This window comes from Curcuma longa, chromosome 14 (genome assembly GCF_044706935.1).
Source record: "Curcuma longa cultivar G26 ecotype Majalengka, Jawa Barat chromosome 14, ITB_CL_G26_1.1, whole genome shotgun sequence".
NCBI classification, from domain to species: Eukaryota; Viridiplantae; Streptophyta; class Magnoliopsida; order Zingiberales; family Zingiberaceae; genus Curcuma; species Curcuma longa.
This window is the reverse complement of record NC_133874.1, coordinates 7995606-8022514: the sequence shown is the minus strand read 5'-3', so window position 1 is coordinate 8022514 and position 26909 is coordinate 7995606. Positions and strand designations below refer to the sequence as shown.

Genomic DNA, 26909 nt, shown 5'->3' with positions numbered 1-26909 from the left:
TAAAAACTGAAATAACTAAAATTTTTAAATATTATAAAAAATTTATCAATTAATTAGAGATTTATAAGTTTACTGATATAGAAATTTATAAATTATTTTTTTATTTGGATTAATTCGATTTAACTGAATAAAAAATTTTAAAATTGAAATCGAACCGAATTAATTGATTTTTTAGCAAAAATAACCAAAATTCAGAAATAATCGAACCAAATTTTTAAATTCAATCGATTTGATCGATTTATTTAATTTAACTAAATTTTTACTCACTCCTAGTCTCGATCGCTAAGTCTTTGCAGTCGATATTGAAAATGTTACGTTGTCGTTGAAGCTAGAGGTTAATTCAAATGTGGTCCATCGAACAATTTAATTTCAGTTCAGATCGAAGTCTTCAAGTTTTCTTGTTTAGGTTGCAGCCCATAAAATCCATGGACTTAGAGTTATAATTGTTTTGATGTCTATTTTGCGAGTAAATAATTATAAATTAATTTTCTGAATGAATCAAAAATTAATATTTAACATTATTCGAGTAGAGAACACATGAATACATAAATATTATTTGAATATTTGTGAATGTCAATCTATATTCATGGAACCATGAAAGATTGAAAATATGATTAAGAAATTAAAATTAATTTTCAAAATTTAAGTGAAAAAGAGTTGAAAAAATCAAATATTTTAACTAATAATTGATTGATTAATTAAAAGATTATTTAATTAATTAGCAGATTAGATTAATTAATCAATTGATGAATTAGTGCCAAAATTAAATATCGATTGATTAATTAATTAATTAAAAAATTAATCAATTAATTAGGTGATGGCGTCACTAGCGACCGCAGAATAAAATGAAAATTAATTGATTAATTAAATTAATTAACACCTCTTCACCCTTCGATATACCCCCAAAAGCTTATAAAAAGATCCTGTTGATCTTTATTTCGAATCGTAATTTGTTGTATTTTAGGAGACGATTTGATAATAAATTATAAGCACTTGGACATAACAATACCGTCCTAAGCAAAGAAGGTTTGCCTCGACTTTAAAACTCTTATCTAAAGGCATAAGCTTGCACGAAGAGTTATATCGATATCCAAATGGCGATAAAATTAAATTAAGTAAGTGATGACGATATCAAAAAGGGGTCTTGATAATCAAAAGTATGTTAAAAGTATAAACGAGACAAGATCCATATATCTGAGAAAACGATCTCGAAGAGGCTCCTTTTTGATAGTATATACATATCTCCAAACGATCTCAAAGAAGCTACTTTGTGTTTTATGAGATTGAAATTACTATAGTGTTTATGAAATTGTGATCAAAGCTAAAACACTTTGTTTATCAATTGTATTCTTAAAATTATATTATTTGATGATTCTATCCGCATCAAATTTACCTAATATAGTATAAGGCATCACCGATTATCACCTTATCATCTCGAGAGTTAGCATAGAGGGGACCAATATCGATATCATATTGACCGAGTAATGACCAATATCGAGTCATACCATATAGACGAGCTCGAGACTTTTTGTTCAAGGTCCATTAAGGCTTTTTATCGTTTAGTCGTCAAATATATGAAACTTAGAAGCCTTTCCGTTATGATCCATTCCCCTGCATACAGGTGGAACCTAGCCCCTTGTGTCTTTCATGCTAACTTTTCATGCTAGCTTTTCATGATATCTATTATTACTCATTTGATAATTGATAAGCGTCTTCACCTTTGAAACCATATCATAAATTGCAACGACAAACTCACAACAAAAGCACACCGATTCACAATACTCATTGTGGCCTACAAACCTCTTTAGGGGCTCCCAAATGATCTCTAAAACAAGATCGAAATCGATCGCCGTTTCGATCCATCAATTCACTTCATCTATACAAAGGCCATTAGCTTCACACCATCCACCATTATTTTTCACCCTAATTGGTCAATCTCATGGGGTGCACACCTCCATTATTGCAATAAGATTCCTAAACCCTAAACACCGTAAACCCTAACGAATCTCTAAAACAAGATAAAAACTCATTTCGATCCATCAATTCACTTAGATCATCGATACAAAGGCCATTAGCTCACACCATCCGCCATTATTTTCACACTAATTGGTCAATCTTTTGGGTGCACACCTCCATTAGTGCAATAAGATTCCTAAACCCTAAACACCGAAAACCCAAACGAATCTCTAAAATAAGATCGAAACCACCATTTCGATCAATCAATTCACTTAATTAGATCATCAACACGCCATTATTTTCACACTAATTGGTCAATGTTATGGGTGCACACCTCCATTAGTGCAATAAGATTCTCAAACCCTAAACACCGAAAACCCTAACGAATCTCTAAAACAAGATCAAAACCACCATTTCGATCCATCAATTTACTTAGATAATCAATAGAAAGGCCATTATTTTCACACTAATTGGTCAATCTTATGGGTGCACACCTCCATTAGTGCAATAAGATTCCTAAACCCTAAACACCGAAAACCCAAACGAATCTCTAAAACAAGATCAAAACCACCATTTCAATCCATCAATTCACTTAGATCATCAACACAAAGGCCATTATTTTCACACTAATTGGTCAATCTTATGGGTGCACACCTCCATTAGTGCATTAAGATCCCTAGACCCTAAAAACCCTAAACCCTAAATCCAAACAAGATCTCTAAAACAATTTCGAAACCACCATTTCAATCCATCAATCCACTTAATTAGATCATCAATACAAAGGCCATTAGCTCACACTATCCATCATTAGTTTCGGCCTAATTTGTCAATCATATGGATGCACAGCTCCATTAATGCATTAATTAAGGTCCTAAGCCCACATCTTTTTTAAGCCCAACCACCAAAAATACCACTATGCAACATTGTACCTTGCATAGTCACTCGGAGAGGGACATCTCCCAAAGAGGATTTATATCGAACAGCTCACATGCATACAAATTATACAAGGGGACTACCCATCTAATTAACATGCTCGAGTAATTTCCGATCACGGTGCTAGACATCCTCAATGAATATCCCTAGCTCGGTCATTTCTTCATTTTGTAGCATCTTAATTCACCCTTGTTAAAACAAGTATATCGTTGTCTTATAGAGTCTTCTTTTCTTCTGTAAAAAGGTGGAATCCGTCACCCCAACGGCCTCACACGGTCGGTCCCACGACCATATGTGAGGAGGTAAATCGAAAAACTGCAGTTGACCACGACGGAAGAGGATATTACTCGGCTTGGGCGAGATTCGAACACTTACCATCTTCTGCAACTCTACTTCGTCATAACTAACTCAGCTATACCCCGGGGGTTTTATAGGGTCTTCAATCTCACTTATGTTACTTTTTTTTATGTCTTCAAACATTTTAAAGGTAATACAAATAATTTAGTGCACGAAATTTTCATCAACGTAGAGTCCTAAAAAAGATTTAGGATTTTACTCTGTAATATAAGAGGCTATTTATGACTTGAATATGTGATCACAAAATTATACTGTAGTAATTTTATCATTGCACTAAAGTTATCCTTTCTAATTTAAAGAAATATAGAAATTATATTTTAATTTTTGAAATAATTGAAGAATGAGTTGCCCCCATGACATAGTTGAGTTGGTTACGACGAAACAGACTTGCTGAAGTGAGCAAAGGTCGAATCTTGACAATACCCTCTTCCGTCATGATCACTTGCAACTTCTCAATTTATCTTCTTACAAATGAATAAATAATCATACAGTCGACCGTGCAGGGCCATTGGATGACGAATTTCATCTTATGCTGAGTGAGGAATGAGTTAATTACTGATCCACCAGCCATTAATTAAATTTTAATCTCAAGTCAATGGAACAGTTGGGAATGCTGTTTTCCGGGGTTAATGAATTAATTAGTTAATTAATTAATTACCCACCTTGTCACCCTCCACGGCTATTTATTTTAATCCGATCTTGTGTGCTCTTTCCAACCTGATTAATTAACGTGGCGGCGATGGCAGCGGAGTCAGTGGCCGGTGCAAGTGGTGGCGCTGCTGCGGCGGCGGTGGCTGCCGTGGCGGCGGGGTGGGCTGCGGCCCGCGAGCAGTTGCGGGCGGTTGACGTGGCGGTGGCGCTGTTGGGCCTGTTCGTGTTCGGCGCCGCCGTGCAGCGGATCCGGTCCAAGGGCCCAATGCTGTGGCCTGTCCTCGGCATTATCCCCACCGTCTTCTTCCACCTCGACGACATCTACGAGTGGGCCACCGCCGTCGCTGAGCGCGCCGGAGGCACGTTCCCCTTCCGCGGCATGTGCTTCGGGAACTGCCACGGGGTGGTCACCGTCGACCCTGCCACCGTCGAGCACGTCCTCCGGATCCGGTTCGCCAACTACCCGAAAGGCGCGTACTTCCGCGAGCGCTTCGGCGAGCTGCTCGGCGACGGCATCTTCAACGCCGACGACCAGGCGTGGCGCGAACAGCGCCGCGCCGCCACCTCCGAGATACACTCCGCCCGCTTCGCGGCTTACTCCGCCGCCACCGTTGCCGATCTCATCCGCTGTAAACTTCTTCCCATCCTCTCCGCCGCGGCGGCTGGCGGCCAGCCCGTCGATCTCCAGGAGCTCCTCCTGCGCTTCACGTTCGACAACATCTGCGCCGCCGGCTTCGGCGTCGATCCCGGATGCCTCGACCCCAGCCTGCCGGAGGTCCCCTTCGCCCGCGCCTTGGAGGAGGCCACCGAGCTCTCGCTCTTCCGCTTCATCGTGCCGCCGTTCGTTTGGAAGCTGATGCGGCTGCTCGACGTCGGAACGGAGAGGCGGCTCAAGGTGGCGGTCCGACTAGTGCATAAATTCGCGGAGAAGACCTTGGTGGACCGGCGGGCAGAGTTTGAAGCCGTGACCGGAGGAGACAACTTCTTCCACCGGTCCGACCTCCTATCCAGGTTGATCGAAGCCGGCGGCGGCGGCGACGGGAACGCCGCCGCCACGTATTCGAACAAATTCCTCAAAGACTTCTGCATCAGCTTCATCTTGGCCGGCCGCGACACCTCCTCGGTGGCGCTTGCGTGGTTCTTCTGGTTGCTCTCCGAGCACCCCCGCGTGGAGGCTCGCGTCCTCCGCGAGATCGCCGGAATCATCAAGAACAGAGAAAAACAGAGCAGCGCCCACGACGACGTCGTCTTCAGCGTGGACGAGGTGAAGAAGATGGAGTACCTGCACGCGGCGATCTCGGAGGCGATGAGACTGTACCCTCCGGTGCCGGTGGACTTCAAGGAGGCGCTGGAGGACGACGTCTTCCCCGACGGCACGGCGGTGCGGAAGGGCGCCAGGGTGATCTACTCCATCTACTCGATGGGGCGGATGGAGTCGATATGGGGCGCGGACTGCCGGGAGTTCAAGCCGGAGAGGTGGATAAAGGGCGGCGGCACGGCGGCGGGGCTGGTGGCGGAGAGCCAGTTCAAGTACGCGGTGTTCAACGCCGGCCCCCGGGTCTGCGTGGGGAAGAGGTTCGCCTACATGCAGATGAAGATGGTGGCGGCGGCGATACTGGCACGTTTCCGCGTGGCGGCGGTGGCCGGCCACCCGGTGGCGCCGAAGATGACCACCACCTTGTACATGAAGCAGGGCTTCCGCGTCACCTTCGCCGAGAGAGAACGTCTCGTCGATTAATTACTTAATTAATTATATATTAATAATTATGCATGTAGTTCGATAATACCTGCATTAAAAGTGTGATTAATATATTATTAATATCATAATTTTACATGTGAGTTCGCATAAATTCTGATACATTAATTAATTACTAAATTAATCTTTAAATTTTAGGAAAAATAGTGATCCTTTTTCATCATTTTCCTACCTAATTTTAAAATAATATTTTATCTTATTAATTTTATTTACGATAACAATTTTAACTAAAAAATATTATAATATATAACAACTTTATTTAAAACTCTTAAACTTAGGGCATCTGCAACGTTAGCGCGTTAATAACACTAAAAAAATAAAAAAAAAATACATATGACAGTGGGTCCACCCCATGCCACATGAACTCGTTCAAAATATTGAACGAGTTCATGTGGATCACTCCTCATCATCTTATAACGCTCCATTTCACTTTTCCATATCATCTAAAAGATGCTATTAATGCTCCATTAACGGAGTGTTAGAGCTGCTCTTATAATAAATTTAACCCAAACTGTCAATAACTCAAATTGTTATCAATATTAGGTTGAAATAATTTTGATTAAATTAAAATAATTTTAATTAAAAATAATATTTTAATATAATAATATTTTATATAAAATAATTTTAGCACAATGATAAAATTAATTACTATCATGTAATTTTAAAATCTCGGATTCAAGTAACAGAAGTTTTACTATTTTTTTTTAAATTGTGACTCAGAGTTAAAAAATAAGGTGCTTTTTTTTTTCAGTTTTACCCTTAAATTTTAATTATTTTATATTCTAATGTTTAACCCTGTCGATTGAACTAGCAGAGGCAGAGCCGATCCCCTGTTAACATCACATTTATGATGATGTTAAAAGGCATTAATTTTTGAACTTTCAAACACTATTTTGATAATTCTAAATCATTAAATGTATTTTAATTATTATTTTTAAATTCTCACTTCCTTTATGTGAGAATTAAAAAAATAGATTTGGACAAAATCTCATCTCTAAATCTTAAACTCTAAATTTGGAAAAAAAAAATACTGAATTAATTTGCTATGTATAGGTGGATGAATAAGATACTAATGTGTATATATATACACGGAAATGATATGTTGCATATTTTATATATGTTGTACATCCCATGAGTACCTAGTATAATTTTTTTTTTTTGTTAATTTAAGATTTAAAATTTAGGGTTTAGGATATAAAATATAGAGTTTAAGATATAGTATTTAGACTAAAAGAAGTAATTTTTTTTAAATAATAATTTATACTAAGTGTTCATGGGTGCAACATAAGGTGTACAATATATAAAACCCTTATATATATATATATATATCATTATCGAGTTGATACATGGATAAATGGTCTCAAACACTTTGTTTGGATGAGGTGAGAGAATGTTCATTAACAAAAGGGGAAGAGAAGAGAAGGAAGGGAAAAGGAAAGAAAGTAAAATATTTATGTTTTTCTTATTTGGAAGAGATGGAAGATTTATTAACATAATATGTGTTACCTTGTTTGGGAGGAAAGGAAGGGAAATGAAGATTAAATATATAAAGTTACAAAAATACCCTTACTTCTTAAAAAAGACAACGTATGCAGAGGACGGATGAGAAACTATAAAATTCTGTCAATATTATATATAAAAGTTGAGATATAAAACATAGACAACATATGCTCTTTGAATAAGTCTTCGTTATTGGAGGAGAAGAAGAAGATTGGGGTTATTTGTCTCTGTCCTCTTGAGTCTTGTCCTCGAAAAGATTTGCGATGAGGGCCGATGTCGATGTCATGGAATATATGCGAGCAATTGGATATTGGGTGGTGACAGCGCACGTTGTGTGAGTAGCGATGACACAAAGATGAAATATATAAATAAATGAGTTAATTTGAGAATTAATATTTAAAATAGAGATAAAATTAGAATAAAATATTTTTGAATTTTCCTTCCCTTTCCTTATATTCCAAATCGAAGTGTAAGAAATTCTAACGATTCATGAGCATGGAAGAATAAAACTTACCCTTGTCTCCCCTTTCCCTTAATTTTTAACTCATTCCATCTCAAACAAGAATTAAAATTTTCTTCCCCTTATTTATCCTCCCCTTTCATTCCTCACCTCCTCCCAAACAAAGTGTAAATTTCTATCATCTCCCCTCTCTCTAGTATAGTTAGCTCGTAAGGGTGCAAGATGCTTCAATTTCGTATATAGCCGATAGTAAATGAGCCAACCGATCAAAGATTGACACGAACCATCTTGATATCGAAACCACCAAGTTGCATCTTGCCATTCACTTATTGTACTGTTTGGGTTGCTTGGTCTCCTTGGCACATTCATCCATTTGTATTCATCCAAGTTAATGAGCAATAGTCCCTCATTAATTAGGGTTTGTTAATGGACGTTGGATTTATTTAAGATGTTGAACCGTAATACTATTTCATGGGTCCATCTCTATCCCTGAATGAATAATGTATCGTCCTCTGGGACTGTGTTTCCTTACAGAAGAAGAGAATGTGCAAGAAGCATATTTCATGGGGGACCAATGCCAAATATTCAATGTCTTTTAATTCCTTCACCTATTCGATGGACTTATATATTATTTTATAACACATAAATTTATGTCATTGATTAATCTATTTAATGTTGTTGGTGAATTTATGTTATTGAATGTGAGTTTATATATGTGTAGAATTTATTAAACTGTTTTATTATTAATGATGGATTCATAATAAAATCGGATCTTTTGTTGTATATATATATAAGATGTGGTTCTCGTATGATTGAACAATTTTTGAGATCTCTTTGCTTATTATTGGTTATTGGTGAGGAAAGTTTAGTGTTGTTACCCAAATCTCTATGAAAGATCCATGCCCATAACCTCTTCACATGATCACAAGATTCATAATTTTGTCGAAGTGATTTATCTCAAGTGCTAAGTATGGAGACATGTGTTGTCTGAGGTTCCGAATTCAAGTCCTCTTAGCAATATGTATTTGTTAACTGAGGTGTTATTTTGACAGTAGACTCTTATTAACATAGTGATACCATACTTTTAAAAAATCTTTATTAAGATGCTGTTTCGGTAGTAAGCTCTTATCAACATAGTGGTATCGTGCCTCCAAAAAATCTCTTAGGGGGTTTTCTGACTATGCGATCATTTTCGACGGTGAGGTCGATCACTATAAAAAATTTATCCAAGATAGTTTTTGCCCCCGGGGTATAGTTGAATTGGTTACGACAGAGCAGAGTTGCAAAAGAGGGCAAAGGTTCGAATCTTTGCGAAGCCGAAACAATACCCTCCTCCCTCATGGTCAACAGTTTCTCGATTTACCTCCTCACAAATAGTCGTGGGACCGAGTAATGATTTTAACATTGCAAGATCACAGGATTTCGAGGTCGACACATAGATATGATGAATAGAAGTAATGATTTTAGCATTAATTAGAAGGGATCTCTTGCGGCGGAGATGAAGCCACGTATATGAGTTGTTCTGGGTTAGGGTTATAATCTAGCCTAATTTTTTTTATTATTATCTATATATAAGTTTTATTAAGTATTAGATTTTCTAATAAAATAAATAAATGAATAAACTGAATCATTAATTGAACATGAAGTGAAGGTGTTGAATTAAAATCTGATTGGGATCGAATAAAGTCCATCGGATAAGCACAAAGATAAAGAGTATATTGATCTAAACTAGGATTAATTTGAATTTGATTTAGCCAAGTTATGCCCGAATCAAAAGTTTAATTAGATTAAAATTAGTTCAGTCAATTTAAAATGAGTTAAGAAATTTTTTTTAAAAAATTTCTCCTCTTTTTTTCTTTTTATTATCTTTCACACGTACGCAATCTCGCTTCCACTACCTCACTATAATTTAATTAATTTTTTCTTTTCTTTCTCGAACAATAACTCTCTTTTCTTTTTTATTTTTTTCTTTTCTTTCTCGAACAATAGCTTTCTTTTCTTTTTTTTTCCTTTCCAAGAGTAACAACCTTCCTTCTTCCCTTCTTTTGTTGTTTTCCAACTGCCCAATAACAATCCTAGTCATTCTATATCTCCAACAAAAAGCAGCTCTTATTTATGTTTTCTTGTCGTCGAAGCTAATCGAAAAAACTGTTGTTTATTTTTCTTCTTCCTTTGCTAAAAAGAGGATAAAACTAGTATTCTCTTTTCCTTCCATCCTTATAATTATTTTGTTGTTTATTTTTCTTCTTCCTTGGCTAGTTCAAGCAAACCAACGGTAGTTCTTGTTATTCACTATTATTTATAGATTCATTTCATTAATTTTTTACTTTTTAGATATATACTTGCTAGGGGTGTTTGGTTGGGATTAACATTGATAACCTTGGTTATTTATTCAAGGCTATCAACGATAATCTTATTTGATTTAGATTATGATCGATTTTCAAGTGATATAACATCACCACCACATTAATAACTGAGTTATAACATGGGTTATAACTTGAAATATGATTACCTTGACAGATTAAGATTTTTTACAATTTCGGAACTTAATAAAATTTTTTCCATGATTACCCTTCAATTATAAAACTGAGTTAATTGAAATATACCGTCAAACCGAGTTAATTAATTCAATAAACTTTAATTTAAATACTTATAAATTTAAAAGAGATAATTTATTTTAAATTATAAAAAATAAAATTAATAAATTATTTTATTTATTTAATAAATTATTTTATTAATTTAATTTTAAATTTTAAAAAATCAAATTAATAAATTATATTTATTAATTTAATAAATTATTTTATTAAACTTATAATCAAATTAATAATTTATATTTATTAATTATATTTATTAATTTAATATAATTATTTTATTAAAATTATAAATATAGTGTATTAATGTTTTATTCATTTATTAATTTAATGAATTATTTTATTAAAATATATAAATTTATTTAAATTTTAAAATTTATAAATAAATAATATTAATTTTTAATATTAATGAATTTATTTTTTTAATTGATAATTATAAAAATAAATTATTTTATTGCAAATAACAACAATAAAACAAGATAAAATTTATTTAAATATAAATGATAAAATTAATAAATAAATTATATTTATTTGTTATTGTTGTTATATTATCAATTTATTATCATCATCAATATTAATATTATTAATTTAATTTAATTTATTCTAAAAATAAATTAGATTAAGAGTAATGTAATAAATATTAAACTGGTTATGTTTTATTCCCTTTAAATAAATAAATTGAATCAAATAATATATCTTAGTTTTATACTGATTAATTTGAATCAAACACACCTTAGAGATAGAACTTAACTATTTTAAAATAGAACATCAAACCTTCTTAATTGAGTAATTGGATAATTGGAGTTGTGACAACAAGCCCTCCCAAACTGTTCATTATTTGATTTACCTCCCTTCATTACGAATGCCATTCTCACGAATGGAATTTTAATTCAGATGGAGTTTGGAAGCTACCAAGCTGAAGATTGTCAGAATTTCCCAAAGCTTTGGGTGTTCCATTGATGGATCAATAATGGTTAGCACTGCTCGCCAGGAATGCCATCATCTGGATTTTGTTTCTCTATTAGAAGATCAAAACACATGAATTTATTATCAGGAATTAGTCCAATAAAAAAAATCTAATTAATAATTAAGATGTGGATTTTATTTGTATAAAAATATATTAATTCGCTTTAATTCATTATCATCCATGGATGATAACTGATTTGGATTCTAAAGCTATATAAAGGGATCTGATCCCGGTAGGATTAGGATGATCTCGACTCTCTTGACAACCCTCGCCTTAACCCCGGTCCTACAGAAGATTAAATTCAGGTTCAGATTTACGGTTATATATATTTCGCTTCTATAATTTATCTATTTTCGCAATGTTATCATATATCGATGATAAGATCCCATGTTTGAATTGTTTGATTCTTTATAATTCATATGCGATAATACAATTCATGCTTTAGAAAATTTTTATAATTTCTTCACCAATTGCAATTTCTCGATTTACCTCCTCACAAATACAAGGCATTTACAGAAGATGATAAGATCCTATGGTTGTTTGATTCTTTATAATTCATATCGCAATAATTCATATGCGATTACAACTCATGCTCTTATAATTTCTTCACTTTCTCTATCTCTACAAGGCATTTAGAGTTTAGGGTTGTCCCACGGGATGCCCAATTGACTAGAGGATGACAGACTTACTACAATGGGGTAAGGGATCAGGCGGGTGCATGCCCTAAGGGAAAAATCTCTCTCACCCCCTAGTCATTTGGTGGTCGACTATAGTTGACCTCGTGATTTATCTTCCTTCATAAAACTTAAAGACGATTCTGAAGGGCACCTAAGTGTAATCACCTTTTACTATAATAGTACTGTTTAGGATTACATTTGGGGTTTAGCGACGAAGCTCTCATCAATATAAGATTCTAAAGAAGGATCACATTACATTAGATATTGTAGATGTTATTTCAACATTTCAATGACTCAAAATCTATGACTTTCAAATCACATAAGAACAACTTTATTATTATATCAAAATATCAATCCATTTAGAATAAATCAAAATTAATTTTTAAAATTTGATTGAAAAAATTATCAATTATTTTTATTAATGATTAAGAATTAATTAGTTAATAGATATGTTAATTGATTGATTAATGGAAAAAGATTCATGCGGCCGCTGTAACATTAATTAATTAATTAAGATTAAGTAATGTGTGGGCAGCTAATAACTATCAATTAATCAATCAATCAATTAATTAAATGAATGTATGCACCAGCCATCCAAAAGTAAAATTAAAGGGAAAAATTATTTGATTAAATAAATCAATTAATGACTTTATATTCCCTTCCAAAGCTTTAAAATGCCATTAGAACTCAAAATTTAAAGTGTGTTGAGAAATTATATATAACAATTGCATATATGAAAAGATAATCTTATTGACCTTTCTTTTCACAGTATTAATCAAAAGAATACCTACATGAATATTTATAAGTACATAAAAAAAAACTCTCATGCTCCTTAATGTCCATTCAAGTGTCTTAATTTCATATTTATTCACATAAATTGGAAGGTTATGAGAGATGAAGGATTATGGAGTAATGAGAGAGTTTATGGAGTATTGAGTATTTATCCTAAAAAAGTAAACTTACCCAAAGGGATGTGACAATATTTGAAGAAAAAACTCTACAAAGGACGATATTAAATATCAAGAAGAATGCATATATTACCCGAAGAATGTCCAAAAAAGTACGTCGAGAGTATAAATGGAATATCAAACTATTAACTTATTGATGAGTTAGACTAATCATACCTGAGGTTGTTGGATCAATATTGACAATTTTCAATAACTTTTCAATAGGTGCTTTTGTCCTCTTAAAAATCCAATGACATCTCCACCAGGCTAATCACTTATACTGATTGGCTTCATCAAATCTTCAAGTGCACACATCAAACATCCCACTAGAAATTCTCATCCCACATGAAGAGAGCTCACTATCTATGTCAAAGTTCCACTCTGAAAAGAGTTTGTTCCAAGAGTGCTTGAACCAACTTTAATTTGTTTGAGTAATTCCTTAGATAAGACATGTTTCTCCTTCCTTGTAGCAATCAAAAGACAGGCATCTACTGCTGAAGCATTTGAAGCATGAAATTAACAATAGTTAGACACCCAGTTCAAACATTTTCTCCAAGAAGAACAAATAAAGAATCATAGAAGTAGATTAATACTTGAACCTGTACCTATTTTATGAGGTTTAGAGGCATTCGGTAAAGCTCCTTGATGCCCTTTGGAGCACGTATGTCTGTTGATTCTGGCTAGAACTGATGGTCATATTGAGCCAAAGGGAGCTCGTACAGTTGATAGCTTCATGAAGTGCCATCTTGTGTTCATTGCAAAAATCTTGTTTCTGGGTGTTGCTATTTCATCCTCACTCATGGGGTTACAGTTTGCTACTAGATAGTTTTCCTTGAGTCCAATTTCTTCAAGTAGTTCATCAAGCATCAAGAAATCTAATTGAGGCAGGACAACAAACTCAAGAACTTAAATGAGGTTATCACTTGAATTGTCAAGGATTTCATTGTGTTCAATGCTGGCAATAGGGTTTTCAAAGAGAAATGGATCTTGAAATGTTGAAGCATTCAGTAAAGCTTGCTTTGCTCATCAGCTTCAAAACACTCAGGAACATCATCAGCAATGGTTCCTACATCAACTTCCAAGCCATTGAAAAAATCCTCGTCAATGTTTCGCAAATTAGATTCCAAGTCAACTGATCAGTAATTTCATAATTATGGATGACAACATCAGGACAACTCAAATTTTTATCGCATTTCTGCCTCTTGGAGACCACAGTTGAATTGCTGATGTTGGGTTCAAAAACATCCCCAAAAGGTGGAACTGGAGATCGATCAGTGAGCGCGACAATTCCATTGTCGCTGCTGTTACCACAGCAAGCATTTAGAGTTTCACAGCCATGTCGACATTTGAGATGATTTCCTGCCTCGATGCTCCCTCCTGTAGAAACTTCAGATGTGGCATTCTACTTCCAAAGGTGTCAGCAAACATTCTCACGTAGGATACTTGTTAACCACTAGCCAAGAAGTACTTGGCTACTAAAGCAGGAATTTCTGGCATATCAGCACTGCAGTGCATCAACTTGGTGGTGTTTTTTATTTGAAGCATCATCCACTGGATGAATGGGTGTTGGTCAGCATCTCCTTTTTACTCGTATGTTCGAAAAGTTCTCCAACTTTTTTCTGTACATGCAAAAGCATATGAATTACAGTTTGTTAAAAGAAATCCAGTAAATTCACATGTTTTGCCATCTGAGCTCACTTGCTCCCCATCTGTGCATGAAGCTGGATGAGCAATTGTTCTTCGGTTGTAATGGGATTTTTCTCCAGAGTAGACCTAAGACGATTCAGCTAGTGCAGACGACAACTCCTTGTACAATCGAGACAGGATCAAGTTCTTCTTGATAAGCCAGTTCCCCTCGCCATGCTTCTTAACATACTCCCTTAAAATATCATCCTCCGCAGAGCTACAGTGCCACTTCTGTGCAGAACAGTCCTTACCAATCACCATTTTGTTGACACTGGATTCATCAAAACAAGGTATCAGTATTTGTCCGCACAAAAGAAGAACAAATCACCAAGAAACAGTTTGTTTGAATTTAAAAATAATCATTTTTGTTCCAATTTCTAAGCAATTAATTTGTGATAATGACTTTTTAAAATTTATTTGTTTCAGATGTTGTGCCTATCTTTTGTCCTTATATATATTCTTGTGAAGAATAAGAGTCCAGTTTGTTCAGCACTATCGTCTCAACTAATAATCCTGCAAGTGTAAGCTGGTGTCCAGTTTCACATGATTCTTCTTCCCCTATAGATTCAAAGTTCAAAGTAATATCATCAGGAAGACGATTATGCTAATACCAGTGCATCTCACCATCTGGATTGTTTGAAGTACTGGATTCCGGTCAATCTAAGATTGCTCTTTTGTGAAGTCCTGAAAATTCAAGCTCTCCCTCACCTGAACTTTCAGAGTTGATTACATATCAACATTATTTCGACTCTAATTTGGTTCCATAAGTGGATACATAACAGATAATGGATTCACTTCAATGTGTAACAATTTACAGCTTGAATAAGAACAAAATTAGCATGGACGATATGAAATTAAAATTTGTCCTTACAAAACCTAGCAGATACACAAGAACTGGCGAGTGAAATTTGAGGAACTCATTAGGCATTTAGGAGTGTTTTACACATTACACCCGTAGGGGCGAGAGCATTCTTCTTACCAGCTTAAAGGAGTAACTAAAGTTAATATTTCAAATCTAGTTCGACTGGAGTGTTTCTACTACTTCAACTTCAACAGGGTCATATTTGATGTCAGGTTTAACCCACTAAAATGGCTGACCAAACGACAGGGTTAGATTGATATCAAGTTTATCTGGTTCAACCAACTGGCGGGTCCAGCTATTAAAACACTGCTTTTTTTCATAGAAAGGATGAATGTTTGAAGCAGAGTTGGCCCCTGTAAAGCACTGGCATTGGGAGCTGCATAAAGGAGAGGCTTGATGGATGGGAACATGAAGGATGGGGAGACTGCCATCCTGGCCAACATGTTGAGCCATGGAAACTGATGGATTCGGGCGATGTCGTCAGGGATCATGTTCTGTGGTCCTCTCTGTGTGGTCCGTCCTTGGCACCAGATTGAATTCAATTCATGTTCCTTGACACATCTCAGAATTTGCCCAGGATGAAAGTGATTGAGGAAGGACTCCATATCAATCATGTGATCCTACTTATTATTCGCTATTCCCAGATCCATTTTGATCAGGTTAGGCATAGATATTTGTAGTGCTACCTAGGAATCGGGATGATGCAAGACTAGATTGGACACATGGATTTGCAAGGTTAAGATAAACTAACTATGAATCAGTGTCGGGGTCATGCGTACAACCTTCCTTCGTTCCCCTCCTTTTTGATCGAGCATGATATGGGGCAAACTGAAAGAACATGAAAAGGAGAAAAATGAAGAGTTGATTATGTCAAAAGATATATTCAACTGATCCACCATTACCTTTATCTTTGTCTCATCCATGTATTGTTTCTGATTTAAGCATCTATGAAATCTCTAGTCAAGGAATTTCTTTGGCTGTTAGGCATTTTGTGTAAGTTGCCTTGGGGCAAATGGTGATGAACATCAGGTCACATTTTTCATGGAAATTCACACACCAACATGAATAGAAAGAAATGTGGGTGTTTCAGCAACTCCGTGTCTTACTCGTGTCCTTGTGCTGCACAGATTTGGACCTTGTCGACGGCATAAATAATTCAGCTCAACTTGGCCATCGAATGCACCATTTCCATGAAATCTCCATAAACTGTCGTCCAGAACACACAATCAAATAAAAGCAATTAAGGGTAACAAAGATTGATTGTTGACATTGATGCAGACTGATATCAATGATGATAATGATCACACACGAAGCCAACACTTCGAAAATTAATGCAAAGGGCAACTCTCTATAAGACTTAACCTACTAGGTATGTGGTCTTATTAGTTTGATTCACTAACTAATAGGAAAAGTACCATTGAGGACCACCTATCATTAATGCCTTAGATCTTTGATAGATATGATTCTTTTAAACAAGCATGGCCACTTATGATCAATAAACAAGGAAAATAGGTGACTTGCTTAGATAGCTCTTTATGTATTACTGGCATGTTTCCTATTAGCATTTGTTAAACCTCCCTATCATCAATCTTTTTATATTGTCCTACTCAATTTCTGCAGCATCGTGACTTTGTCAAAGTGAAACGTAGGTATCCAAATGCCAACACAAGGATGCAAGAACTTGTGGAGCTACCATGTATGTCAAATATACAAGGTATTTTCCTCTGTGACTTGCTCAATCGATAATTATGCAAGCCTGAAAAATATTCTACGGAGACCTAGTCCATAGAAAATCTTAAAAAGGAATTAACATTTTTTAGAACAAATATATATTCTATGATCTAAAGAATGAGGCAGAAAATCTTTAAAAGGAGATAACATTGGATCTTCTACTCTTTCTATACTATCAGGATATATGTATAATTGAAACCACCCATTTAATTCAGCTAATTTTGAGATTTCAAAGCACATTCTAGACAGGTGCATTGTTTTCGCCAAGTGTAACTTTCAATCTGATTACCACTTCCATCATAATCTTGATGCTTAAATTAGGAGGTAAATGCATGAAAGATTGAGGATAATAACAGAAGAGAACAGCAGAAGTGACAGGGGCTATTCAATCAATTTGAATTGAGGTTTAGAAAGTAGGTCTAATCATTTTGAAGCAAGAACAGTCCCCACAAGCCCTCATGGACATTCATTGCTGATGACAAAAGACGCACCTCCACTTCCCTTTCCTTTCTTTTTTGGCTACATTAAGAAAACAACTGCAATTTATTTGATCAAAGAGGACTTGGGCTTCGAGATCCCATTCCATCCATAGTGGTCCTAAGATTAAATCATTATTCCGACAGCACAATCACCTCATGCCTTGAGAAGACCACCAAAGTATTAATGAGCAGACCCAGCTCTGGTGGCATTGATTGGGGGTTTATCACGCACCAAAACATCCTCTTCTTCAAAGTTTGAGTTCAATAATTGATTCAGTGTCAGTGGTGTGCTCTGATTGGCCTTGATAAATCAAGTTTCTGTAGCTAGAAAATGAACTCTTCATCTGTTTACATCCAGCTACTAGTTAGGAATGTCTGAAACTTTTCCTTATTAAATGGTTCCTCTCTCAGCAGTTAGCAGATCTTGGAGTGTGCATGTTTGTATAATCTCGTAAAGCAAAAATGTTATGAAAGATCTGTGACGGACTCCAAATTGATCAAATTTAAGATATAAAATATGCCCAGTGTACTTATGAACATCAGCACTGAGCGTATTGCATTGCAACAGAGCTCAGCTCATTGAGCTGGCTTTTGTATTATAAAAGACAAAGACATACTAACCAAACAACCTTGGTTTTACTAAGGGCTTCCTATTGTTTCATAAGTAAGCTGATTTGCTAGAGGACGAAACAAGGATGTCTCTTGTTAACCATGAAAGCCAATGGATGAAATTGGGTATGCTCGGTAACAGAGTTATGGAGAAAATAAGCAAGCATGAATCCCAGAGTGGTACATGTCAGTAATAAGTTAGTGGGGCATTACTTAATTTGAATTTGGCTATTGCTAGGGTTATTTTTATGAGGTGGATAAATAGTTCAGAGGACTACAGTAGATTTATGGTTTGTGTTGTGTCCATTTCACTGGACCAGTGCAGAGTACAAATGAGGGAGAAAAAGCCAAAAAAGATGAAGCATCAGCAGTAAGAGGGAACAATTACAGAGTATGTCTGGCATGCATGAACAAGGCAACGTCTTTTTTACCAAAAAGATATTTAGTTATAGAGACAAAGGGAGAGTGGCAGGGAACTTCAGCATAAAGATAAGGTTTGCTATATTACTACTTGAGCTATCGAGATTTAGTCAAAAACAGAAATAACCTTGTTAAGTGGCCCACCCTTTGTCTCACATCGGCAAGAGCCTCTTGTTCAAAGACCAATATTCATATATAGATTGTAATCACAGAATAAAAAAAAATCCTGCTAAAATTCTGGTTGGCTTTTGCATGTCCATTATTGACAAACAAATTGAACTCAGCATCAACCTTCACTTGTGATGTTGATTTTCACGAGCAGAGTTTCTATCTCAGTGGAAAAGTTTTTGAGACGGAGTTAACTCTTGTCTAGTTAAATTGTTAGTTTGCATAAAAATATACACACACACATAAGTATTGGCTAAAATTGTTTTAATATGGTCCTGTGGTATTCGTTGTTTCTACATCAGGCTTCCAAATGACAATGACAAATATCAAACTCAGGATTAATGAACTAATAATTTGAGCCAGAAATACAGAACGCTAGATATCCAGACAGCTAGATGCCCAAAAATATTCTACATACTAAAGGAGAAGGAATGAAGGTATGAAACTCACATCAACCTTACCTGGTCATATGCACGTAATTTGGCTTCTATGGCCCATGCCAATGCAAGAAGTGAAGTGCATGCACAACTATGCTTAATAAAAAGAGATTTTTGTGAACAAGGAGGTCCTTAAGTTAGACTCGACATTAATATCCAATGCATAACATTGTGGTCATATCTACATGTTAGAACCACCTTTCGACTTTAACCATAAGTTTCTAGCACTTTTGATACTGTTTTTTTTTCCTTGAAAAAGGTTTCATAGGTAATTTACGGTATGGTTACATAAATTCTCCTCCCAACCAAGAGGAACTTTGAAGAAGCATTATGCAAGCTGTACAATCAGAGAAGAAAAGTAGACTGTAGCAGGGATGAACATGTCCTTTAAAACTAGCTCAAGTAAACACTTAAGAACATAAAACACGAAAGAACATGTACAAAGCCAAAGTAATCATCAAACACCACTGCATACCTTTCTTTCTCCAGGACCACTTTCCTTGCTCTGCAGCATCCAGACACCAGATATAAAGAGGCAACAGCTATCGATTAAAGAGAGTACCTAATGGAGTTGTATCACATATTGAAGCGAGGGTAAACACAGCCTCAGAGAGAGAGAAAGAAGCAGAGGTGGTCACGTACTTGTCTACTCCACTGATGTCTGCTTGTTTCTTACACATGCATGAAAGCCAAAGTTGTAAAGTAGAAAATTGAGGTAACAGAATAAAAAAGAAGAGCAGATTGGCCATGGAGAGGTGATGCTGTAGTCTCCTTGTGGTACTTGGTTGGTGTTTGACAAGCCAAAAGCCAGCTCCACCACCAGACCGATTCAGTGACTCAACCACCAGCGGAAGCAAACAGCTACTGCATCTATAGACAGTACTGCTATCAAAAGATGGGATCAGTTTCATTTGTCGATATTTCTCTCTCTCTACCTCACTCCCAGTCTTCTTAATAGACAGAACACCTCACAGCGCCATCATCCTCCGAACTACAGGTGAAAGTGAGATATCAAACGCCAGCATCTCAGTGAGCTGTGATCATTCCAAGGATTGGGATCGAGCCGAATAAAGGGCACAAGATATAGCTCTTCTAGTACTATCTCCCTCTCCTTTCCTCCTTCATACCTAAACTTACTGCTGAATTCCACTGAGGCAATTGATCGAACAGGAAGCGACAGCAGTCTAAAAAATGAGCGAGCTTGAGGCGCGCGATTTCATGGGCGCCGTAGACTCCTTCGCCCAGCTGCCCTTCATCCGACCGCCCGCCCCGAAACCCACTTCCAGCGGCAACGCCTCGGCCATCCGCCTCTTCGGGATCGAAGTCCCTCATTGCCGCAGCACCGAAGACGACACCGCCACCACCACCAAAGACCACTCGACCATCACCAACATATCGACAACCAACACCGCCGCCGCCGCCGCTGCATCCTCCGCCGTCAATTACGGAGGCGGAGGCGAAAGCGCGCGCAAGTTCGAGTGCCACTACTGCTGCCGCCAATTCCCGACCTCGCAAGCTCTAGGCGGCCACCAAAACGCCCACAAGCGGGAGCGCCAGCACGCCAAGCGGGCCCACCTCCAGGCCCACCACGCCGCCTGGGCCGTCGACGCCCGCCACCACTTCTACGGCCTCTTCAACTACCACCACCACCTCCATCACCAAAGCGTCGCCGTGCCATCCCCTCCGTTCCACCCCGCTACCGGTTTCCACAACGGGCTCTCCCCAGTGGGCCATCCCATCGGCGGCGGCACATGGCGGCCAATCTGGCGCCCCCACGGCCGGGAGCCCGGCCTGGACCCACCGATCCCGGCGATCCCATTCACGACAACCGGAGGAGGAGGAGGAGATCAAGCCATGGATCCTCGAGGAGGAGGAGGTCACGTTGTCGTCAACCCTAACGGCTTGATCGCCGCTTCTTCTTCTTCTTCTCCGTCTGCGTCTTCGAAAAGCCAATTAGGGTTCCAGTTCCAGTTCATGCCAAGCGCCAAGGAAAGCCTCAGTTTGGATTTACGCCTTTAATTAATTGAATTCTCTGGCCTATTAAATAAATTAATTAAATAGTTTTCCTTTTTCCATTTTTGATTTTTTCCTTATTTTATTCCTTAAAACGGTAATTTTTAAAATATTCGACTAATTTTCAATGATAATAAATTCAAGTAGAATTATAAATTTTGACAAATTAATTATAATAAAATTTAAAATATAATACCATTCAGCCCCAAAGGAAGCAATTTTATTGCCACAACAGTGCGCACGTCATCACGACGTCACAACAACCACAACCCACGATTTGAACAGTATCAAACATTAACTACGATATTACAACCGACACGTGGCACGCAGACAGTCGAACGTGAAGTTTATTCGGTGGTGGATGAAGTACTTACTGGGAGAAGGGGTCCGCTGCGCTGCGGTAATCGGTAAGCGTTACAGAGCACCGTCAAGAAAGGGGCGGCGCGGCGGCGGAAGCAGCGGCGATCTTCGCGGCCTCGAGGTCGACCGCCTGCTGCAGGAGGTTGGACCCCGCGTCGTCCTCCTCCAGGACGACCTGGATCGGGGAGTCGCCGAGGCCGTCGGCGATGGCGAGGAGGATGTTGCGCATCTCGGCGCGGAACTCGTCGCGGTCGACGGTGCCGCTGCGGTCGAGGTCGAACTGGTCGAAGATGGAGTTGTAGAGGGCCGCGAGCTCGGCCGGCGGAGTGACGACGTCGACGCCGAAGTGGGTCTCGAGGAGGCGGAAGGTCTCGAGGGCGCGGCGGAGCTCGGCGCGGGAGAGGACGCCGTCGCCGTTGAGATCCAGCGCCGCGAATCGCTCGTCGATGCTCCGGTTGAAGGCCGCCTCGTCGCCGACGAAGGCTCGCACCGTCGATCCGTCTAGAATCGCCACGCCCATCCCTCTTTGCTCCTTTCCGCTCTCACAAGTCACACCGACACCAACTCATGATATGACACGACTTTATATCGTTTTTGCCGTACCGGTTTGTGATAGTCAAAGAGATATTTGATATTTTGATGGCGAATAAAAGAAAATGACGGCACTGCCATTATCAAAAAGCAACAATTAAAACGGCGCCTCATCGAGCGATAAGGCACCGCCTGTTCAAATCTCAAGGATATATTATAGAAATCTCTGAATTATGACATAACTGAGTTGGTTACGATGCAGTAAAGTTGTAAGAAAAAGTAAGGGTTCGAATCGCAAAGTCTGTCAATACCTTCCTATATCGTAACAAACTACAATTTCTCGATTTATCTTCTCAGTGAAAATGGTTGTGGGGCCGACCGTGTGGGGATTGAATTCATGAGATGGCGAATTTATCATTTTTTTGCAGAAAAAGGATATATTATAGAATATTTTTTAATGGAATAAAAATTTTGAATTATTAATTATTGGACGAGATTTTTTAATTTATTTTAATAGTCAATTAAAAATTTTAATTTATTTTAATATTCTAAAAAAAATTTATATGATAGATCGATTATCTAAGATTAATAGGATAATAAAAATAAATATTTTTAAAATTATTAAAAAATAATATTTTTTAAAAAAAATTAAAAAATGTCTTATTAAATATTTTTGGTAGGGTATTGCTTAGCTTCTTTAAGTTATAGTAGTTATCAATAGTTACTATAATATGACGTGTAGAAGATAAAGAATAATTATTATAATGTTAGTTTTTATTTTTAATATTATTGTAGTAGTCTGAGTAACTATTACAACATGTAAGTTATTTGTAATTATTATAATAGATAATATTTAATATAATATTTTTTTAAAGTAATTTTGATAATTAAAATAATTTTAATTAATTAATAAAAATATTTTAATATAATAGTATTTAGAATTTAAATTAAAATTCAAAGTTTCATGATTTAGCTATAGCAACTTTTCAGTAAAAGGTGGAATTCACCACCCAACGATCTTATACGATTGGTTCATGATCATTGATAAGAAGGTAAATTGGGAAGTTGTAGTTGATCACTACGGAGAGGATCATTACCTTAGCTTTACCGAGATTTGACCTTTTATTAGCAAGTCTGTCCAGTACCAACCAACTCAATCATGTGACATGTCCCGAGGCCTATAACAACTCTTTAGTAAAAAAGTGAAATATGTCATCGATTTCATGATCTCAATCATCTGTAAAAGGTAAATTGAGAAGCTGCCTATTTCAGTAAATCTACCCTGTATTAACCAACTTAATTATATCTCAGGGACAAATCTAATTATACATAGTTGTTACAATATATATCAATTATTGATAGTTACAATGTATAATAATTATTGATAGTTATAATATATAATAATTATCAAATAATAACTCTTGATATCAAGATAATATTTTTTTCTATCCTGACCAATTATAATTTTTTAATTTATTTTTTTAATAAATAATAATGGAATCGATGATATAATACAGCAAGAGTAGTGGATGTAAATTGCTTTTCCCCATCCATTCAAAGTTTTACCCTTTTTTCTAATATATAATTTTTTAATTAAAATTGAAAATTTATATAAAATTGAAAAAAAATATAATAAACAAAATTGATCAAAATTTATATAAAATTCTAAAAATAAAGTATTGATAAAAAATAATAAATAAAATTGATTAAAAAATAAAATTATATAAATATTGAAAAAATTGAAAAAAATATTGTATTGGATTCTAAATGGAAAAGATACTAATTTGAAAAAGATTGGGGGGTGCGGTGTAGGGGTGATAACCATGTACGGAAGAAAAAGAGAATATGATAAAATCATCTATTTTATTTTAATCGTCCTTTTTAAGATTTATGGTGAGGGTATTTAGGTAAATTGAACCTGAAGCGACTCTTCTTTGCTTGCGGCCTAAGTCGGCTTGGATCTCCACCTCTCTCCTCCCACCGCAACCCTTCTCGTGGTGGTGGCGGTGGCGGTGGGTGGCGCCGGATCATGTCGTTCTTTCCGGCCTTCAGATACGGCGACAGCCTCGCGGTGGTGGGCATCTCCATCGCCACCGCCTTCATCTGCGAGTTAATCTCCTGGGTTCTTATCTATCGCACCTCCAACTACAAGGCCCTCCGCTCCTCGATCGACAAGGCCTCGAAGAAGCTCGACTCCATGAAGTCCTCCTCTTCCTCTTCTTCCTCCAAGAAGCCGGCGTCCTCCTCCGCGCCCTCTGCGTCCTCGTCCTCGTCCCGAGCTAAGAAGATGGACCGCGTGGAGACCAGCCTCAAGGACGCTACCCGCGACCTCTCGCTGTCCAAGTTCAAGTCTGGCGCGGTGGTCGCTGCCGTTCTCTTCATCGCGTTCGGTCTTCTCAACTCCCTCTTCGAGGGTCGCGTGGTGGCCAAACTCCCGTTCAGGCCCGTCCCTCTGGTCCTCAAGATGAGCCATCGTGGTCTGTCCGGAACCGATCCTACTGATTGCTCCATGGTCTTCTTGTACTTCCTCTGCTCCATCAGCATCCGGACCAATCTGCAGAAGCTCCTAGGGTTCGCACCCCCGAGAGGGGCGGCTGGAGCGGGGCTGTTCCCTATGCCAGATCCCAAGACTAACTGAATCGATCTAATGCGATAGAGGTGTGGATCGGGACTTACTCTCTTTTTTTGTGTGTTTGTGGTTTCAACTTGCTTGCTCTTGCTTGAAATTATGTAATAATGTTAAATAGGTTTGCAATGTTTCTGAGGGTGTCATGATAAAATCCTTTTTCCTGAGTAAACACTCGACTGCAATCTATGTTCTGATTATTTGTTTGCATGTCCCAAGTTTTTAGTAGTCATGATAAAGGCATATCCAAAGCTCTATTCTGATAAATTTGTTTACATATCCCAAGCTTTTAGTACTCATAAAAAGGTTACTACAATATGTCCATTCTTCTTTGTCATTTCTTTTGGCTCCAAGCAAGGCCTGCAGCCTCAACTCTGTTCATGTTGTTAGCTTGTTGAAAAACCGTATGGTAATAGACTTTGATGAAATTCTTTTTGAGTGTAAATCATTTTGCAACAGCTAGGGTCACTGTGAAATCTGTTAGCATGTTTATCTACACTTCTCAGTGGATCCTGCCCTAACCAAACCATATAAGTTGTGAACAAAACAAATGATATTAGATTATTCTCATTAGTTTAGTAGATCTAGTAGTTTCAAGAACACTAGATTGACCTATAATCTGGAGCATTAAAGTTAGATGAAATGGGTTTGCATTGCGCAGATCATAATTAAATTGGTGGTCAGATAAAAACATACTGATCATTATTGATTTGGTTGGACCAAGATACTGCGAATAAAAATATTACTTTATTCAAGGATAATAGGTAGTATTCATCTAAGGATGGATTTGTATCTATCCACTATTTTAGTCCCGCATGTTTGCAAAGAATGTTGTGATGGGATTTTCATCCTTAATAGGTTATATGCGCTCATCAAGTGATAGGCAGACAAATTTTATACATTAGGCATGCTTACTTCTACACAAGGTTCGAGAAAACAAATGTTATGAGGAATTGTATAATTTGTTATTTGTATTTTTGCTTAATCTTAATCTTCTAAACTTTGTTTGATATTCTTGTGACTATTTTTCATTTGTAGCAGTGTGTATCATGCTTCTTACAGGTTTCAAATATGATAATGTATAAGTTGTGCAAATTCTGAAATTAAAGTATAGTTAAATTACCATTTGTTCATTGCTTTGACTAAAATCGTATCCTATATCTGTTGATACTAATCTCTTCCAAATTTTACGTATGTCTTTGGTGGAGGTATTATCAAGGGAGGAGTGTGAAGGGCCAATTAGCCACTTGTTTGAGAATTTTAGTGGGAAAAGAAACTCATCTCCTTCCATATATAGGATCTTGGAAATATTAATATGCTTACTGTTTTGTGGCATATGCATTATCTTATGGAAATGGAGTTTTATCTTAGGCACTTGGTCTATCATCTATTTATCTTTTTTGGCTTAGTTCTTATTTCGATATGGTATGCTGTTTGACGACTTTATTGTAGTTAATTCGAGCATGTGTGTTTATTATTCTTTCCGGTGGTGGTGCTTCTAACTACTGGTTTTGCTTACCAGTCTGCATAGAATTCATATGTGTCATAGCTAATGTGCTTTAAAGTTCTGAATTGTTCCTACAAATCACTTAAACAAATTCCCATATTATATCTGTTTGATTTTGAAAAAATATTACCTACTAGATATGACTGATCTACCTCTTAGGTCGTAAAGATATCTCAAACTTTTGTATTCTTAGTTGGATCCTAGTTGTTGTTTTCTTACATCAGGATCACTTATTGGTCTCAGAAGTTTCAACTTTTCCTCATTAACAAAAACTAAAGTGACCAAAAGAGAGGAGTGTTGCACTTGTTGTTTTCCCCTTTGTTCGTCATCGTTCATGGTAACATTTCTTCTCTCTTGCAGCTATCAGGATGAGGTCCAAGAACACGAGTCTTTCGAAGCGGCAGCAGTTTTGGTTGCTGCCTGACAACGTCAATTGGCGAACAGTTTGCTCTCTCAGCTTAAGCCCTGCTGTTCTATCGGTAAAACTATAAAACTCATTTCCAGGATTTGAACAATAAGAATGATAAGGAAATCGAACCTTTTACTGTAGTGAATACTTCATACTTAAAGTTTATACTTACTCAATTTTGAGTTTTGAACAGGAAATCGAACCTTTTATACGCGCATAAAATTAGGTTTAGAATGCTAGTTTAGCGAACAAAAATATAGGAAAATTAAAAGAAAT

At 37.0% G+C, this 26909-nt stretch overlaps 4 protein-coding genes across 4 annotated transcripts; 3 read left to right on the top strand and 1 right to left on the bottom strand.

The window, feature by feature from the left end:
* Positions 1-3985: 3985 nt before the first annotated feature.
* Positions 3986-5635, top strand: LOC141844697 (cytochrome P450 86B1-like). The gene has a single exon (XM_074732695.1). It carries the CDS (start codon positions 3986-3988, stop codon positions 5633-5635), a length of 1650 nt encoding a protein of 549 aa, XP_074588796.1.
* A 14088-nt stretch (positions 5636-19723) lies between these two features.
* On the top strand, positions 19724-21254 carry LOC141845367 (zinc finger protein 8-like). The gene is made up of 2 exons (XM_074733431.1): positions 19724-20282; positions 20371-21254. The coding sequence occupies exon 2, from the start codon at positions 20379-20381 to the stop codon at positions 21204-21206; it is 828 nt and encodes a 275-aa protein (XP_074589532.1). The 5' UTR covers positions 19724-20282; positions 20371-20378; the 3' UTR covers positions 21207-21254.
* A 144-nt stretch (positions 21255-21398) lies between these two features.
* Positions 21399-22128, bottom strand: LOC141844688 (uncharacterized). Its single transcript, XM_074732687.1, has one exon. It carries the CDS (start codon positions 22078-22080, stop codon positions 21628-21630), a length of 453 nt encoding a protein of 150 aa, XP_074588788.1. The 5' UTR covers positions 22081-22128; the 3' UTR covers positions 21399-21627.
* Positions 22129-24041: 1913 nt separating this feature from the next.
* On the top strand, positions 24042-26768 carry LOC141845194 (uncharacterized). Its single transcript, XM_074733250.1, has 2 exons — positions 24042-24749; positions 26585-26768. Exon 1 carries the CDS (start codon positions 24121-24123, stop codon positions 24727-24729), a length of 609 nt encoding a protein of 202 aa, XP_074589351.1. The 5' UTR covers positions 24042-24120; the 3' UTR covers positions 24730-24749; positions 26585-26768.
* Positions 26769-26909: the final 141 nt, after the last annotated feature.